General features: G+C 39.6%; 1 protein-coding gene across 12 annotated transcripts in view; it reads right to left on the bottom strand.

The window, feature by feature from the left end:
* LOC148900574 (pleckstrin homology domain-containing family A member 7-like) overlaps positions 1–17691 on the bottom strand; it is a 99376-nt gene that overhangs the window by 40363 nt on the left and 41322 nt on the right. For 7 of the 12 annotated variants that reach the window (XR_016114470.1, XR_016114469.1, XR_016114471.1 and 4 more), the window contains exons 8-15: positions 17535–17635; positions 11915–12093; positions 9831–10229; positions 7879–8416; positions 4231–4314; positions 3684–3833; positions 2604–2657; positions 765–833 (exon numbers count right to left, since the gene is read on the bottom strand). Coding sequence is in view for 4 of the 12 variants with exons in the window: in XM_088992392.1 (XP_088848518.1) it covers positions 765–833; positions 2604–2657; positions 3684–3833; positions 4231–4314; positions 7879–8416; positions 9831–10229; positions 11915–12093; positions 17535–17635 (1574 nt within the window). In the remaining 8 variants the exon portion in view is untranslated. Of the gene's footprint in view, positions 1–764; positions 834–2603; positions 2658–3683; positions 3834–4230; positions 4315–7878; positions 8417–9830; positions 10230–11914; positions 12094–14834; positions 14879–17534; positions 17636–17691 lie in introns of those variants that run through there. The other 5 variants (XR_016114475.1, XR_016114472.1, XR_016114476.1 and 2 more) reach the window with 5 other exon arrangements.

The raw sequence follows: 17691 nt of genomic DNA, 5'->3' as shown, positions 1-17691 counted from the left end.
AAACGGTGAGAATAGAGAGCCAAGTTGGTCAACTCGTTTGCACTCACTGTTTGTCAGCAAGATAAAAAAGAATGAACGTTCTGCGTGTGAATATCTCAAGCAATTGTCATCAAAAATCCACATAATTTCCAATTCACTTTAGGTCCAAAGTGTGTTTATTGGGAGTGACAGATGTGTTTTCCCAGAAATGGGTTCTGTGTTTATGGAAACAACATAAGCCTGCCAAGTTCGCAGTGTCTCTCTCACTGTGTGTATTTTTCTCACATCTACTTATCATTCTGTTCAATTAATTATTAAGCTGTTTTTATTTTGCTGAGGCCGTATATTGTTGTTTTTAATTGCATGAAATATTCAGCGTTCAGACAAATTTCTTATAAATTGTTAAAGTGGAACAATGCTAATGATGAAAAGCCATGACATCCATCCCATTTACCTCCATCCGGCGCGAAACAAAGAGCGCGCGCAGCGGCGGCAGGCAAATCAAACTGAAAAATTTAGCAGCTCGACATCCAAAAGTCCCATTACATGTATTTTTCCCTTTAAATTGCAGCAAAGAAAATAAAACTGTGGTCGATACGCTGAGACCCTCACTGTGCAGTCTGAGAGTCCCCACTGTGCTGCAGTGTACTTAGCCCTCCCTTGCCTCCATTCCCCCTGTTTAAAATAACTTAATAAACACACAAAAAGCACACCAAAAGTCTCACTTTTATCAGTGACTAAGAAGTGGTGGGAAGAAAAGCACATAAACGCCATGGTCCACTTACATCAACATCACTTTCAGCTATTTTCACAGGCCTCTGTGCTTCTGTTCTGAGACTTTCCCGTCCAGTAACCTGAAATGGCCGCAAACAAAATAGAATATTTAACACCATTATGACCGCACAGTTCGATCCTCTCCTACTTTCACGCACCCAGTTAACACATAAATATTTCAGAGCATTTTATAAACAACAAGCAGGGAGCCTACAAGACGAGTCAGATAGATTTAAAGAAGATCAAATAATGAATCATAGACACAAAGTACATGAGGTGGAAAAAACAAAAGTTATTGCAGACATTAGAGGCGCAAACATTGAGGCAATTAGGCCGCATTCATTGAGGCAATTGGGCCGCAAGTACTACCTAACAGGATTGTGCTCTCGCAAGTGTACTATGTACAATGGTAGTCTTGTATCAGTTCCCATCCTAATTTTAGTTCTCGGTTAACAAAACGCATTGTCAATGTATTCGTTTTATAAGCGAATTAACCCTATTATGTTAAGGGGTCAATTTTACTCATTTCCATTTTTTTGTGTAGACTAAAGCACTGGATAACCTTTCCTTTTCCTTTCTTCACAACAGCACTAAAATATCCCAATGGGATAGAAAATATGTTGTCTCTCTTTTCAAGTATGTTTATAACATCAAAGAAACAGTTGCTGATGTCACATATTATTTGACTGTTTTGTGTGGATTTTTACATGGGGTTTTTTGAACATAATATGGGGGGTTAATCTTTTGGATGCAGGAGAATTTATCCGGAATAGTTAAAATTGCTGCTGCCTTCCCTCTCATGAGCAACTTAACTGACAACAAAATGATCCACAAGTGCATCGAAGATGCTTTGAACTACCATTACGTAATTAGCTACAACTAGTTTCAGGCGTCACTGTGTGTGTTTCATGTACACTTGTGTATGATTGTCCTTTTATGTAGACTGTTGCGTCTATATTCTTTTCAGTGACCACCTTGTTCAATATAACTACATCTGAAACAACATGTATTTAACAACCTATGTATACTGAATGAACATTATCAGTTTCAAACTTTGATTTGTCCCATGCATTGGAAGACGACAGGTATGTCAACCCGAAGATCCACAGATCCATTCTTATGCTACTGCTCCAGAGGCAGACTCACGTTGCACATGCCAGAAACCACCACTGACTGTATATAGTACAGATTTTTGTGAGAATTTCGGCAGGATTTCATGTGTTTACACTTTGTATTCTCTCAGTAAATCACAGGAGACTCACAAATAAATTTCAAAATAACAAAATCGGATATACACACATATACATATATATATACATATATATATATATATATACATATATATATATACATATACATATACATATATATATATATACACAGTAAAGTCTCGTTATATCGATATCGGATATATCGATAGTCCCGGTTATATCGATATTTTTTCGGACTCCCTTAAATATCGGTATAACGAGACTTTACTGTATATATATATATATATATATATATATATATATATATATATATATATATATATATATATATATATATATATATACAGTAAAGTCTCATATATATATATAGATCCTCTTCCTCCCTCGACCTCTACATGCCCTCTGCCCGTCTCACAACGATGGGGTGCAGAGCTTTCAGCCGCTCCGCACCTAAACTCTGGAACTCACTTCCACCCAACATCCGCAACATTGACTCCCTTCCTACTTTCAAATCTCACCTGAAAACCCACCTGTTTAAACTTGCTTTCATGGTCTAATTTATTCTGCGGTACGGTAAAATACAAAAGGGAGACATAAAGGAGAGGAGATCAATGAATTTCATACCCAAATTTCATTCACCTTTAGATCGAGATACTCCAGGTCCTTCTTCAGTTGTATGTAAGTATCGTCAGCCTTTAAATGAGCAGTGAAGAAATGCATCACTTGAAATGAAGCAAAGCTTTATCGGCTTGAAATGAGTTACTCTCTATGGACCTTTTCAGAATGTTTGGAATAGGTGTCTGGATGATTTTGACTGGATTGACTGCGGTTTGGATCAACTACCAGATATACCCCAAAAGATTTTGGTTTGTGTTAAGTTCTTGACAAAAAAACTATGTTGGTGAGGAAAGTAACATTTGTAGTTGCGGTCAATAATTGTACATGAAACATGATAAGATTGCCCTGTAATGTAGTAGCCAGCTGAAAGTCACAGGCTGGTAACCAAATTGTCATCATCACGTTTGTGGAAGACAATTTCCACAAATTTTATTTCAAATCTTTGGGTGGATTGTTCGTGTTATCAATTTGAGAATCAAAAGTTCAGCCTGTGCCATCAATCCGAGCAACAGACCAGCCAGTCCCTACTAAATTATGGCAGCCATTGGGAGAAAGCTAAAATCTCATCATCTTAGGCATTCTAAGCCATTCGCTGATTTCAGTCATTCAACCTCAAAGAGCGAGCAGGGTTTATTTGAAATTGATGCCATCGTAGTGTTTCCCTCTATAAATGTGTGACATCATAATGAAAAGGTCCATGATAGTTTGTTATGTTTTTTAAAGCCAAATTGAAATTAAGTCATCAAATATGAGCAGGACAGCGCACAGTCACAAAGAGTGGCTCAGCGCCACTACAGCTTCACTCTCTTACACGATGCAATGATTGCTTAATCATCACGAGAAAAACAAGCATGGCCGTACTTTCTGCAGCATAACTGCAAGTCAAAAAACAAGCAACATGCTTTCTATGTCAACTAGTCTAGAATCTGCACACATATTTTGTGCACTGAAGTCCAAGGCAACTGATTGTCTACTGTATGAATGATTGGGAAGGAATGTTCAGGATCGGCTGGGTTGGTCGGGAGAAGGGTGGAGAGGTCACGATGCACCACCAGGGGGCTGCGGTGTTCAGGAGATTTAAGGAAGTGCGAGACCCCTGACCTGCAAGATGGGGCCTAGGAGACCGTTGTGCTGCTGATGTCGCAGATGAGCCAACGCGCCACCACCACCAGAAGCGGCGGGGCTTTGCACGCCGGCCATCTTGGCCTGGTGCCGCCGCAGCTGAATGAGGAGCAGAGTCAGCTCCTCGGGCTGGAGCCATACCCAGGGTTTACAACAGAGAGGGAGCCAGCAGTTACGAGTGACTTAACAAGAACAGCGGTAATATTGAATGGGCCCAAAAGGTGGAGACACGTGATCATGTAAATGCTCTGTGGGTCAGATCAAAGAACAGAACCTAACTTGCACGCATCTACAATAATTTAAACATGCAAATACTTGTAGAGAGATGTAGAATCTAAACCTCTCATTGGTGAATAAAAAATAAAAATAAAAAAGGATTGTGTGGTTTAAGATTCTTGAGGGAGTGTGGCAGAGCTAGGTGCTATCGCAGAGGGCTCACCAACTGTAGAAAGGTGATTTTTGTCTCATCAAAAAAAAATCTGAACTTATCATGGATCAATAAAATGTGATGGAAGAGGGTGCATACTGTTTTGCCGTGCAGGCTGGGTGCACTGACGGTATGTGTGATGTAGCCCATAGCTGGCATTGACCGTCTGGCCATCTGGGAGGTCTGCGGAGGAAGTGAACACATCCATGTGTTAACCATAGCTCAAATAGTGTTAAATCAAACAGAATGTCTAATTAAAGTTCAACACATTGCTCACAAACAAATATGACTACACAGCACTTTTATTTTTCTTCAGATTGGAAACAAGGTGCACCCTGATTTTCCTGATGCCAGAGGGCTTAGGAAAAAAAGGGACGGTTTTGCTTCACACGCAAAATTTCTGAAAAGTAGGCAGACCCACCATATACCGCCTTAAAAGGACACAAACAAGAGATTTAATTACCTCCACATAAATTACAGCAAACCTGCTTTCTTAAAATAACATTTGTTTGCTACCAGCAAGAGAAGCACTGTGAGTCTTGCCCTCTAAGATTCCCAAGCCACTATTTTTTGCTGTATAATAGTTTTTTTTTATTTAAATGTGAGATGAGAAGAAAGAGCGCTGCTGATGTTTGATATAGAGTAGAAATGTTTCTAGGGTGCTCATGAGCCCTGGGCACATTGGATTAGATGCTAATAAAACATATCTCTTCATGATATTCCACTGGGAGCAAACACGTTGCGATTACCGCAACCTCCTTTGCCTTAAAGCCCATTCCACCACAACTGGAGTTGTGGATAACGCACTTTTGCCGTTCTCATGCGGTTTCACTCCCCCGCATGGTCAATGTGGTCGGCTTTCTTTTGAAAATACATTGCAGTTCATCCATGTTGTAAAGATGTGCCTATAATTAAATCAAACACTATGGAGGAAGATCACGCGGGTGTAAGGGGTCAAGTGTAAGGCCACCGTGTGTGCGTGTGTGTGTGCGTGCGTGCGTGCGTGCGTGCGTGCGTGCGTGTGTGTGTGTGTGTGTGTGTGTGTGTGTGTGTGTGTGTGTGTGTGTGTGTGTGTGTGTGTGTGATTGCATATTTGAGTTAGACAATGTGGCTGGAGATGTTTTTTGCAGAGTGTGCACAATGGGTGCGCATTTCGATACTGTTTAACCAGAGACAATTTCCTTGTGTGTTCTACATACTTGGACAATAAAGAAATGTGGGGCATGAATCACACAGGACCTCAGCCTCAGTTTTTTAACTGACATCAGAAAAACGTTTTATAGCATCTAAAATACCAAAAACACGCAGTATGATATTTTTATTCAAATGCAAAACACCAATAAAAATGACTTAAAGTGTCCAAAATCTGCAAAAAATTGAGCTGCGAATTGGGCATTTTCAGAAAGTCCCGCCCCCAGTTCATGATGTCACGGCAAGACGTCTTGCATTGCTGGAGAATAAAAACAATGGCTTCAAATTCGGATAATATGCTTTCTTGTTACACATCCAGTTATGAATATGATTCTAATAGTTCTGAAGAGGAAAGCATACATGTTTGCAATCGATTAAAGAATTTATTCCGTGTCATTTTGAGGCAAACGGGCAGGGGGGGGAATGTCGCACCCAAAAATGGCGACCAGCTCCAGTGAGGAAGGAATCAGCCCGTTTCCACAGGCTGATAGATTCCTTTCATGGAGCTTGGACTCCCTCTGCTGGCGGCTTTTGTCAAAGTCAAAGTCAAAGTCAGCTTTATTGTCAAATATGCTAATATGTATGACATACAGCACAGATGAAATTAATGTCCTCTCGGACCCAGCGTGCAAAACAATCAAAGCACTTATAACATGGCTAAAAAGACATACAATTGACAACAGACAATACATGTAATTTCTGTATGTAAAGTGAGGGAGTGTCGTCTGGAAAGTGAGGCAGTGACGTATGTAAAGTGAGGTAGTGACATATGTAAAGTGAGGAAGTGACGTATATAAAGTGAGGAAGTGACGTATATAAAGTGACGTAATGTAGTAATGCAAAAACAACAACAAGAAAGGGTTGAAGTGAGGTTTTGCAGAAAAAAATGAGAAAGAACAACAAAAATTGAGTTCAGGATGATCATACAGCATGTAGCGTGTACTCGGAGTTCGGGGAGTGTGGCAGTGGGAATGGGCAGGCTGGGCAGGGCTTGGATGTAACATCAAGGTTTTCAGATAAACAGTACAGCAAAATACATTGACGTGACGTGAAGGACTGCTACAATGTGTCTTTTTGTCAGTAAGGGGGGGGGGGGGTCCTTTCATGACGTAAGGTGAGGACTCGTCACCAACTCAAAAACAAGACTTCCTGAATGTTCAGCGCGAGTCTTAAAACGTAAAATATAGCTATATGCGATGGAATCTTTGTAAAATACACTCAGTAGAAGTCATTTGAAGCCATTTTACAAATGGACACAACTTGTCCGGAGACGTAGGTTGTCCTTTAAGGAAAAAAAAACTTTGTCAGAGGCCGTGGCAGCGGTTTATCGGCACCCAAGCATGAAAAAACTAAACCCGAACAAATTCGGGAATGGCCCTCTACGTCCTATTTGAATGGCAGTGAATGATTTAAAGGACACCATCCTGAAGATAAGTGGTTTGGAGGACCGAGCGGCACAAAAGTTTTTTTTTTTTTTTTTAGGTAGAAGACAGTGAAATGAAATGAGTAAAGTTAATAAAACCCCACACAAAACTCATAAATGTGTCTGTGTTTTTTCTTTGGTACGTTTTCATGTAACCTTTATTCATCCAAAACATTTAGCTTTGCTGCATAAATTAATCCATCGATTTTCTAAGCCAATTTTCCTCACATAGCTCACGGGCTTGCTAGAGCCGATCCTTGCTGTCTTTGGGCAGACAATTTGAACACATTAAACATAGTTGATATGCACTTGACGTTTTATTTTGTTGACTTAATTGGTGCGGAAGAATACAACCATTTTGTTGGGAAAAGGCAGGATCAGAGTGGATTAAATTTTAGACAGACGATGGAGACAAAATAAGGAATATTTATTTTAGAATTAAGTCATGTGGCAAGGAATTGGGTGAAGGATCTGCCAAGCCTTGCCATCCTGTAATCAGAATCAGAATCAGAATCAGAATCGTCTTTATTGCCAAGTATGTAGAACACACAAGGAATTTGTTTCCGGTAGAACACGCTGCACTAGTCTTCTTCTTTTCCTTTCGGCTTTGCAAAGAGGCACGATACAGTTCTATTTGGGTTACTGTTTAAAGGGTTAATGGTTTGGGGGAAGAAGGTGTTTAAATGTCTACTGGATTTAAAAGTGCAAATGTTGCACTTTGGTGCCAAGGAACTACTGAAGTGAGCTGAGATTATTAATTAGATTTTGGTCACTGTCTAGTGGAATTGTGGTGAGAAATGTAGCACTTAGAAATGATTGTGTGGTATTTTGCTGTTGAAGGGAGTTAAAGAGTTACATAAAAATCAATTGAAAAGAACTGAGTTGAAGTAAATTGTGAAGCTTCATGTAGATAAAAGAGTGCTTCCTAATAATCTTGTGGCATTTGGGTCCCAGGGAACTATGTTAAATTAAATTGAGTTTTGTTTGGCTAGAATTTATTTGCCACCACCTTGTGGAGGCAATTACAAATCATTTAAAAGTAGTAGTGTCAGTTACTTGTGGATTTCCTTCATTCACAGTGGGGCTTGGCCACATGAAGACCAGATCCTCAACAAAAGAAAAGCAAAACTAACCTGTGAGAGGCGAGTAAAGGTCTGTCCCGGGGATGTTGCTCCAGTGTTGTTCACACTCGACAAATCATCAAGCGGCGTGACTGTCCGTCTGTCCGAAGGTGTGTGAGCCCTGCGGGGGGACAGCGCCTTAAAGGGCGGTGAGATGGATGGCGGAACCTCACAGGGGGACGGCGGCACAGAAATGGAGCGGGGCATTTCCACAGTGAGGGTGAAAGATGAGGAATCGGTGAAGTTCGGCCCGATGTACACGGGTGCCGTGGGACTGCCGTGTCGGAACTGTTGCCTTTGCTGCCACTCATAGAGCTGCCACACCATTCCCTCCTTTGTGGCCACGCGCTCGTCTGTGGACATGCAGAAGTGGCTCATTCGGTCATGGGCATACTTGTAGTCGCAAGGCAGATTGAAGGAGGGAGAGTTGCTGCTGGACGGGAGTCGAGGGGACTTTGGCAGTGACTGGCAGGTCGTGTCTGCTGTGCTGACTTTGGGCTGCAAGATGGGAGTTCGCCGAGGGAGGTTGTGCTGCTCGGCAGAGGCAACGCTGACAGAAACAAATGACAAACGATTAGTTCAACTACAGCTCAAGGGCATGCCGCTTCAGCATTTGTTTGATAGCTACCTTAAGCTCCATATACTCGTTCACTCTTCGTCCTCACTTGAAAGACAATGTGATGCACTAGTAGAACGACTGTAATATACTTTTGCACTATGTACTGTTCTTTTTTATGAAACATTTTTCTCCAATTGTTCAGTACAGTCTTCTGACACATTTTTGTCAGAAGACTGAAACCAATATGTATGTATTGTATTGCATTTTGGACAGCCGGCCTTATTTCAAGCTCATATAAATCCAGACCAAAATAATTTAGGAATCAAATCTTTTTTTTCTGATAAAAGAAGAGAGTCTAAACGACTCTAAGGTTTCCTATGCCGCATTGAATACTTGTGTAGTCCTAAAACTCAACATTCTGTGGGTCCTGGAATTTGAGTGACAATGACAAAAACGCTGACACTGAAGTGGAAACATGTTTGCACATCTGGCAGTGAATGAGTTCAGATTATTTTCTGCACACAAGTAGGACAACAGTAGCTAACTAGTTGCACAGTTGTTTACCAACCGAGGCATTGGTGGTTAATATCGAAGTGTCCTTTAGCAAGATACTAAATACCTATTTTGCTTCTGATGCTGCGTCAACAATACGTGAATACCCCATAATAGTGTAAAGCGATTTGAGTACCTAAGGTAGAAAAGTCTGATAAGAGACAGCACATTTACCAATAGTGATTTTTCTTCCCCTTGAAATTATTGGAATTATGTTTTGATATGTGATCTTTTTCCCCAAGGTTCTTTTCCTTCTTCTTCTTCTTTTCCTTTCGGCTTTTCCCTACAAGGGGTCGCCACAGCAAATCAGTGTCCTCCATCTTTAGAGATTTGTTCCGCATGTTTGTTTTGTCCAAGCTTTTACGTCGGATGCCCTTCCTGACACAACCCTCTGTATTTATCCGGGCTTAGGACCGGCACAACAAGACTTATGTGCCTTTGTGGCTACAGAACAAGCAACTCGCTCAGTAAAAGGCTCCCAAACACAAAATGGTCATTGGCACAGCAACATTAAAAAAAGCAAATACTATACTCACCATTTGATGACAATGCTCTGATCTTACTCTTCCTATGCAATACATTTTCATTAAAAAACGGATTTAAGTTACATAAATACTGCGACCTAAAAGGGCAGTCTTATGGTGACATAAAGACAAATGAATCAATTGATATGAAAGACCTAGTCATACACCAAAGAGGGTGGCAAATGTACTCAACACTTGTTATTTCTGCACTGTCTAAGTCTGGATGTCATGTTAGCCACGAGAGGGCAGTATTTATCTATGTTTCAGTCCTGCCGCTTACTGAGTAGAATCAACTTTGATTCAAATTAAGGTTGAAGACTGCCACTGACCTCTTTGGCGGGTCACCCTTCTGAACTTTGACCCAGTGCTCCACTTGAGCCAGCGTACTCTTCCTTTGTGCATGTTTCTCTGTGTCAGCCCCCCTCTGATACAGCAGATTTCCATTGTGCAGTTCCGATGGCAAAGGCCCCGGCTGGACACTCAGGTGGCCGTTCCTTAATGGGCCACAGTCCGCAGAGTTTAGAGAAAGTTTCTCCCTTGGTTCCGACAACCTTGGCCTTCCTTGGACCTCGAACATGTATGTCCCCTCTTCTCCGAGAGCTAGTCGTACACCTTCACCTTGCTCTCTGTCCATTCTTGGAAATGTTTCAGACAAAGGTGTGGTCTGGTTGACATGGTTTGTCTGAGGAAGCTCCTGCTGTATGCTTTTCTCAGACTTCTTGACTTCTCTGAAATGTGATGCAGAAAATGGCATTATAAATACTTTGGCTGAACACATGAGCATTCATTTTGAAGAGCATCTATCCAGAAGTTGAAGCAAAAATATATTTTCTTTTTTTAATTTGATATATGACAGTGCTGCTCAGCGTCCATCCAACATCCAAAAAGAGATGACAAATGAAAAATGATGGAAATTATGTCATCCAAGTGTAAATATTTATTTCGCTATGACGCACTACTTAATTTGATCCTCCATTGAAGATACACAAAACTTCTGGGACACAAGTAAAATATGCAAGGTCATTCTGAAAACAAAACATAGATGATCAAAAAGACTCATTTTGTAGTATCTTATTGTGGTCAATACAACCAGCTAACAATTAATTTTTGTATTAGAAGCACGCTACACTAGTTTTAAAATTGCTGCATTAGCTCCTTGTGGTTTTCTGGGTTGCTTTTAAGGCTCTTTTTAGTTTTTAAATGTCTCCCTTCATGGTCCTGATGACCCATGGCACCTGCCTTTGAATTATTCGTAGGGTGAGAACCCAAATACACACAGAAACAGTTCATTTTTAAGAGGAAGGTTGAAACCCAGCGTCTTAGTTTGGCTTTAAAACTATTTATATGGCTCTGTTAATTAAGGACTATTTTTATGTAATCTTACTGTTTTAGGTTTTTAGCATTATAGCATTTAGCTTATATTCTTTCATCTTAGCTTAAATTGTTTCATCTTTGTATTGTTTTTTTATTTTTGCAGGAGGGGGAGATCATGTTGCTAATTTATTTATTTATTTATAGCTTTTAGCGCCAGTACTTCATCATGGAAGACTCTGTAGTGGTGGCACTCCCGCACTCCCTGGTCTTGAGCTCTTATTCCTCTCAGCGTGAATGAGCTCCCCTTGGGTGCTTTTTCCTCACATGGTTTCTCTGTACGATGATATTTTTTTAACTGGTTATTGTTATGGTTGTTTGTGGGGGGGGATGCGTTTGTGTGTGTGTGTGTGTGTGTGTGTGTGTGTGTGTGTGTGTGTGTGTGTGTGTGTGTGTGTGTGTGTGTGTGTGTGTGTGTGTGTGTGTGTGTGTGTGTGTGTGTGTGTGTGTGTGAGCACAAGGCATGCTTATGGGGATATATTTTGTCTTTGTGCATGTTAAAATGGAGGGGGAAGGTCTTTTTATATTATATCTTGGATGATTTAATGCACAACACTTTTTTTTTGCATTTCTTTTTATGAAATGATGTTCGAAAAGTGTTACATAAATAAAATTTGACGGACTGCTTCATCCATACAGGCATAGTTCACATTGTTTTGAGATACAAGAAGGTCAACTACAGAAGCACCTGTCTTCACTGGGGTTTATGTCCAGCTGGCAAAGAGCTTCAGTCTTTATTTAGATGCACCTCAGAAATGATCATGACCCTAAACAGCTGGCCAGTGCCTGACCTGTTAAAATTAAGCCTCGAAGGGCAGGCTAACTACAGATCATATATTTCGGTCATACAAATGTTAGTACGTAGATCTTGTGGGGAACTTGTGCATCCAGTCTCTATCTCTCTATTTTTTTTATTCTTTTTGTAATACGAAATACCACCTCATTTCGCACAGATTACTGTGCTTTATGAAGAGGGCGGGGCTTTAGTTATACAGATGGAAGCCCATCCAATGTGAGACGTATCCCGTGAGATGAGACCAACCTCTTAATGGTGCGAGTCTGCTGCATCAGCGCCGCCTGGTTCATGGCCCGTATCCAGCCGTTCATGTCCTCCTGTGTGTCTGCGCTGAAGAAATACGTCCGCATCCCGCAGTGTTCCGCCTGTGAGCCAATCACAGAGTTCTTATTGTAGATGTAGGAGCGCATTCCCGTGTGGCTCGCCTGTCAGAGGGAGACAAAGTGAATGTAGACGTGAGCACAAAAACGACCAACAGCAATGTTGGGAGTGACAGATGTCAACTAAAGAAAAACATCCCATTTTCCAAAGGGCGGGGGAGATGCACATAATAAACAAAAGCTTTATTTATTTTATGACAACTAGCTACCAATAACACAATGAAGGATTCGATGAGTAATGGGATATTTGCCAATTAAAACAGTAAATACTGGATAGTCCTTGTAGTTTGTCATTACTATTGAGAGAATCTAATCTGGATAACTATCCACACTAAAAAATATTCATCTTCTAATTTTACCCACCCAAGCCATACAACTCAAGCTAAACAAAAGCATCACTGCAAACTGTTGGTGACGTTCCATTGTATTCAACTTTTTGGTATAATACAGCTGTACTCACAATGAACGGTTTGTTTTTCAACTTATCTAGAGTAAAATGCTTATTAATTCATCCATCGATACATCCATTTATCCAGCCATCCATCAATTTAGCTAGTTACTTAGTTGGTTAGTTGGTTAGTCTGTTAGTTAGTTTGTTCAGCTTGTATGTGAAATGATTGTATCATTCTAATTGAATTATTATGAATTCTAGTACAATTTTCCCATGTATTTAAACAGAGTGAATGTTCACATTTGTGTTCTGTCATAGTGGCTGACAATGCCATTGAATACTTCATACTTTTTAGCAATAACACTTCCTTCTAATTCAATGTTGGTCATGATCATGAGGAATGGAGAGTTTTGCATTCATCAACGTAAAAAGACATCTGCTGACATTTTCAAGAAAAACTCCCATCCAATAGGAGCTATTCAAATTATTATTATCATAGTTCTGCATCTTAGTGAAAAGAAATTAGCACCTTAGTAATGAGAAATTAGCAACTATTTGAGTTTATTTGCTAATTTTAAAAATACAATTCTGAGTTTCACCCATACAACATACCATACACAAAGTCTCAGTTTCACCCAATTCTGTTTCCATTTCCCGATTTAATTTCCAACGAATACCTTCGTAATTTAAAATTCATTCTGACCACCAGAGTTTTACCACAAAATATACGTTATAATAAGGAAGTTAAACCATCAGTGTAAAGATATGTACAGCGTTGACTGGTAGAATGAATCCCATACGGTCTTAATATGGTTTTGCATTTGAAAATACATATTAAACCTAATGAGCCAATTTCACAATTCTTTTATAAAAACATCTCTGAGTTCCAATTGGAACCTGTGAGAGATCCTGAACAATAAAATGCACTGACTAGTTGATAAATCATGAAGCTTACACAGACTACAAATGACAAGCTGTTGCTGGAGACAAGTATTAACACTACATTGGGGGGCGGGGGGTGAGTTTAGAGGAGTCGTAGAAAGAAATAAGAAAAATGAACACACAAAAGTAACAAATAAATAATCTATTTACTGTAGAGGAACACTGAATGGCAAAAATCAATTGAGTAGTTCATAATAAATAATAATAATAATAATAATAATAATAATAATAATAATAATAGTACATTTCATTTATAAGCGCCTTTCGAAACTCTCAAGGACACTTTACAGTCACAGGATATTTTTTTCTGTGGGTGAGCAGTGACAGCCACACGCGAAATGCAAACATTCATTGCCAAGAATGAGATTCATCATTCCTTTATATGTATGTGTGTGTGTGTGTGTGTGTGTGTGTGTGTGTGTGTGTGTGTGTGTGTGTGTGTGTGTGTGTGTGTGTGTGTGTGTGTGTGTGTGTGTGTGTGTGTGCGCGAGTGTGTGTGTGTGGATTGATTGATTGATTGATTGATTGATTGATTGATTGATTGATTGATTGATTGATTGATTGATTGATTGATTGATTGATTGATTTGTTGAGTGTTATTTTTATCAGAATCATAAGAAAGGGTTTTGAGTTGTGCTTCCCATTCGAGGAGTAGTAATGATGAAAATCACCAGTAGAGGTTAGAGATGTACCATTTTAGATATAAAATGACCTATTTGCTGTTGTGTGACCAGTTTCTGTTACTTGTGAAACGTGAATGTGATAACTTCATCAATCAGCCAGAGGGCACACCGTGGAAGAAAATAGTGTTGCCTGTAAAATTAAATTATCTTTATTCATGACAGTGTTTAAAAAGATAAATGGCCATCAGTTAATATAAACAAAGATTTGCTGGTACTCTGGTGATCGACTTTTGTGAAAATGGCTTTTACTGAGTTTCGTAAAGTGACAAAATATTTGTACTTTCCACCAGTCCACTTTTCCATGATGACAATGACAACATGATGGCTGATAAAGAGCATGACAAGACAAATACCAGAGCCGATGGGAGAACTATTGATTAGTCCTGGCTATCTCACCCCACCAAAGATTTGTTGATGTGAATTGTAACATATTGCAAGCACAAACTGAGTTGGACATCAACTCATTAACATATTTGGTCAATTGTGCAAACACTGAGCAGGCCACTGACACTGCAGTTTCCTGCTCATTCAATTTCCTAAAGTGCAGATCCAATATCAAATGAGTCACCATCCATATAATGCAAAAACAATGTGTTCAAATTAGGAGCGCCTCAAACAGCTCTGGTATCGATCCGCCATATATTGCCGTTTCACGAATAACAACACAGTACCAATGCACATTTAGGAATGCACATTGTGCACCAGGAAGAGTGAGGTGACATTGCTGATGATGATCACTGGTGATGATGTAAGTGAAATGAAATACCTACAGTGTTCATGCAAGACAGGAAGCTTGTGCGAATCAGGACAGCCGCTTGGAGAGAGAATAGTACTCACGCCGCCCGAGCACACACACCCGGTCACAATGGAAGGCAATTGACCAACAGGAAATGAGAGAGACATATTGAGATGGGTTAAAAAATAAATAAATAAATAAAAAAGAAGATCAGAGCACAAGACGTGAAGAACAACAAATGGCTGAGACTGTAAACTTGCCTTGACAGGTAATTCTAGGGAACATGGTCAGTCAGTATATGTTTACCCATGTCATCAAAAAAAAGTTACCATTGTATTTAAAAGTAATACTAGAACCACAGTACATGGTTGTCAATGACCTTTGTTTTAAGTTTCATCATACAATCCAATAAGCGAAGTGGATGAAAGCATGTTTGCCTTCAAAACACCAGCAAGTTGAAATTAAATTACAGAGGGCTTGAATGTGCAAAGCAGTTTGTTTCCAAGTCTTTATCGACCAGGTGTCACAATGCGGTCCACTGGAGTAGCCCGTCAGAGTATACTGTACGTACTAAGATTAGCCCGAAATAACTTGAGCAAATGTGTTACTTCTGAAGTGCAAATCAGATTTCTGGCCTTTCACTTTACTAAGCACCCAAGAAGTAGCTCTCACTTGCAGAAAAAGGTTGGTAACGCTGGTAATATTTGTTAATAATAGGCACTCTAATACTTTCAGGGGGCAAGTATGGGTTTGACTGCGGTTGACCTAAACTGAAGAAAAAAAAATCACAAAATGTGTTATTTTGTGGTGAACTGCCAGAAATTCCCTGTTATTTTTTCCCTCAGGTAAGACCTATTTTAAAGCCAACAACAAAAAAGCAAAAACACCAAAGCAATGAAAAGAAAACACTTTTATACACATTTTTACGACAGTATGATACCTATTTTTATATTTTAATGACATTGACTACACCATAAACAAACGTTAATATTTATTTTAACTATTGCTTGTGTTTAAAAAAAATGAATTGACAAAAAGTTAAAATAGCTTAATAAAACACACACACTTCAGGGGGTCCACTGCAGTTGCTAATTCTTTTGGACATTAATTAAACTAGTTAGATCAGCTCTTGACCACACGCAAAACATCCCAAATATGAATATGTGAACATCATAAAGTGTTGCCCATTTTTGTGACAAAACCACGTGGATGAACAGCTCTTAACAATGATGATTTCAACGCTGAGACATTGCTTCTAGTGATGGTCTCCATTCAACATTTACTATCCAGTCCAACACAGATGAGTTGCTATCAGGTCATGAATTATATACAACATAAAACGGACAATTTCTCACAGGTGTGAAAAAAGGTAAGAAGCTCTTTCCACGCCCCTGTGTATTTAAGCCACAATTAACTGCAGGCTGCGGGGATAGGAAGCAAGCATAATCTATCTTTTATATTCCGAGCTGGACAATGAAGTTACATTGCAGTCTGACATTGAAAGGCACATGAGAGTCCTTGAGAAGTTTACTGGCACTGTAAATCCAACTACAAGAAGTACAAGTAGATTATTGGATTCTGGGTGATTCCAACAGAATTCCCCTCAGCAGAAGCACAACATCAAATATTCAGGCTGTATAGTATTTCCACAGAGGCAAACTACAGTATTGTCACCAAGGCTGATATACTGTGAATGAATGCATTTACTGCCCGCTGGGATAATTCACAGAAGGAAAAGTGCATTTAAATGTTATCCTTTGGAGTCACCGGTTCAAATTTGGCCACTGTTTACTGTAGTATCACTGCGAGTTTCACTTATGTAGCCAGTGGGATCGCTGCACAATCAGATGAATTTTGCTCATGTTGAAAATAACTGCATTGTTATATGTATTTTTGAGCATAATGAATGCAAGTAAAAACCAAAAGCTTTTGGTAACTCCCCCACAACCATCAGTAAATAAAATCGGTCCGTAAAAATGTCATTCGTGCTTGACGTACTGTATATATGCTAATTCATGCTTGGAATACATAAAAGATTCACTGCAGTGGAGACAGCCATCACTCGGGGTTAATAAAAAAGGTGAAAAACCAGACCTTGGCCATCTGGATGAACTCCTCAGAGCTCGTTCACTGATGTGCTGGCAAAATAATTCTACATACTGATGTTTGTCAAAAGGTTTGACTGATCATTTCCTGAGTACCATTGAAAGCAATGATGCTCTATTTTAATAGATTTAAGGTCCCTTACCATCGTGAAAATTGAGATCACACACCTTATCATTATGGGCGTTGATCAAGGTTCACCTCTCATCAGGTGTACTATTTAATGTTATCATTTATAATTGTGCTATCTATGTGTGGTACATTTGAGAAGAGTTGGGCTTGCCATTAAAAGATAACTGACCTAACATCCAGCTGACTGAGATTTTCGCTCCTTGTTGACTTATTGATGTGGGCTGCTCTTGAAAGCCATTTGAATATCTATACCAAAAGTTGGATATCAAGCATTCAGATTAAATATTCAAATATACCAACGCTCAAATGGCTTTCCATATTTGTCAAGCTCTACCCTCTCTGTACCTTACTATACACGAATTAAGTTTTAGCAAGGAATCCAAAGTGAATGGCTTAATTACTATTGTAGCTCAAATAATAGATGATGAAAGGCTGTACAATGGGCCTGAAACTAATTATGTGTGAACCACATTGTGTCACCAAGAGGGAATATTGGTACCTTGAAAGCATATTTGCGGCTGACGTGGTCCTCAGGTGCAACTGGTGCGATGAGATAGCTGGGCAAGGGAATGCTACCAAGGACTGTCTCTTCGCGGCTGTCTAAAGCAACGACAATAACAAAAACACAGAAGCATGTTGGTAATTGGACCCAAAAC

This window comes from Hippocampus bargibanti, linkage group LG03, assembly GCF_051943395.1.
Source record: "Hippocampus bargibanti isolate YZ-2025 linkage group LG03, ASM5194339v1, whole genome shotgun sequence".
Classification (NCBI taxonomy): Eukaryota; Metazoa; Chordata; class Actinopteri; order Syngnathiformes; family Syngnathidae; genus Hippocampus; species Hippocampus bargibanti.
Note: the sequence above shows the minus strand (reverse complement) of the source record. Positions and strands in the feature narration are given on the sequence as shown.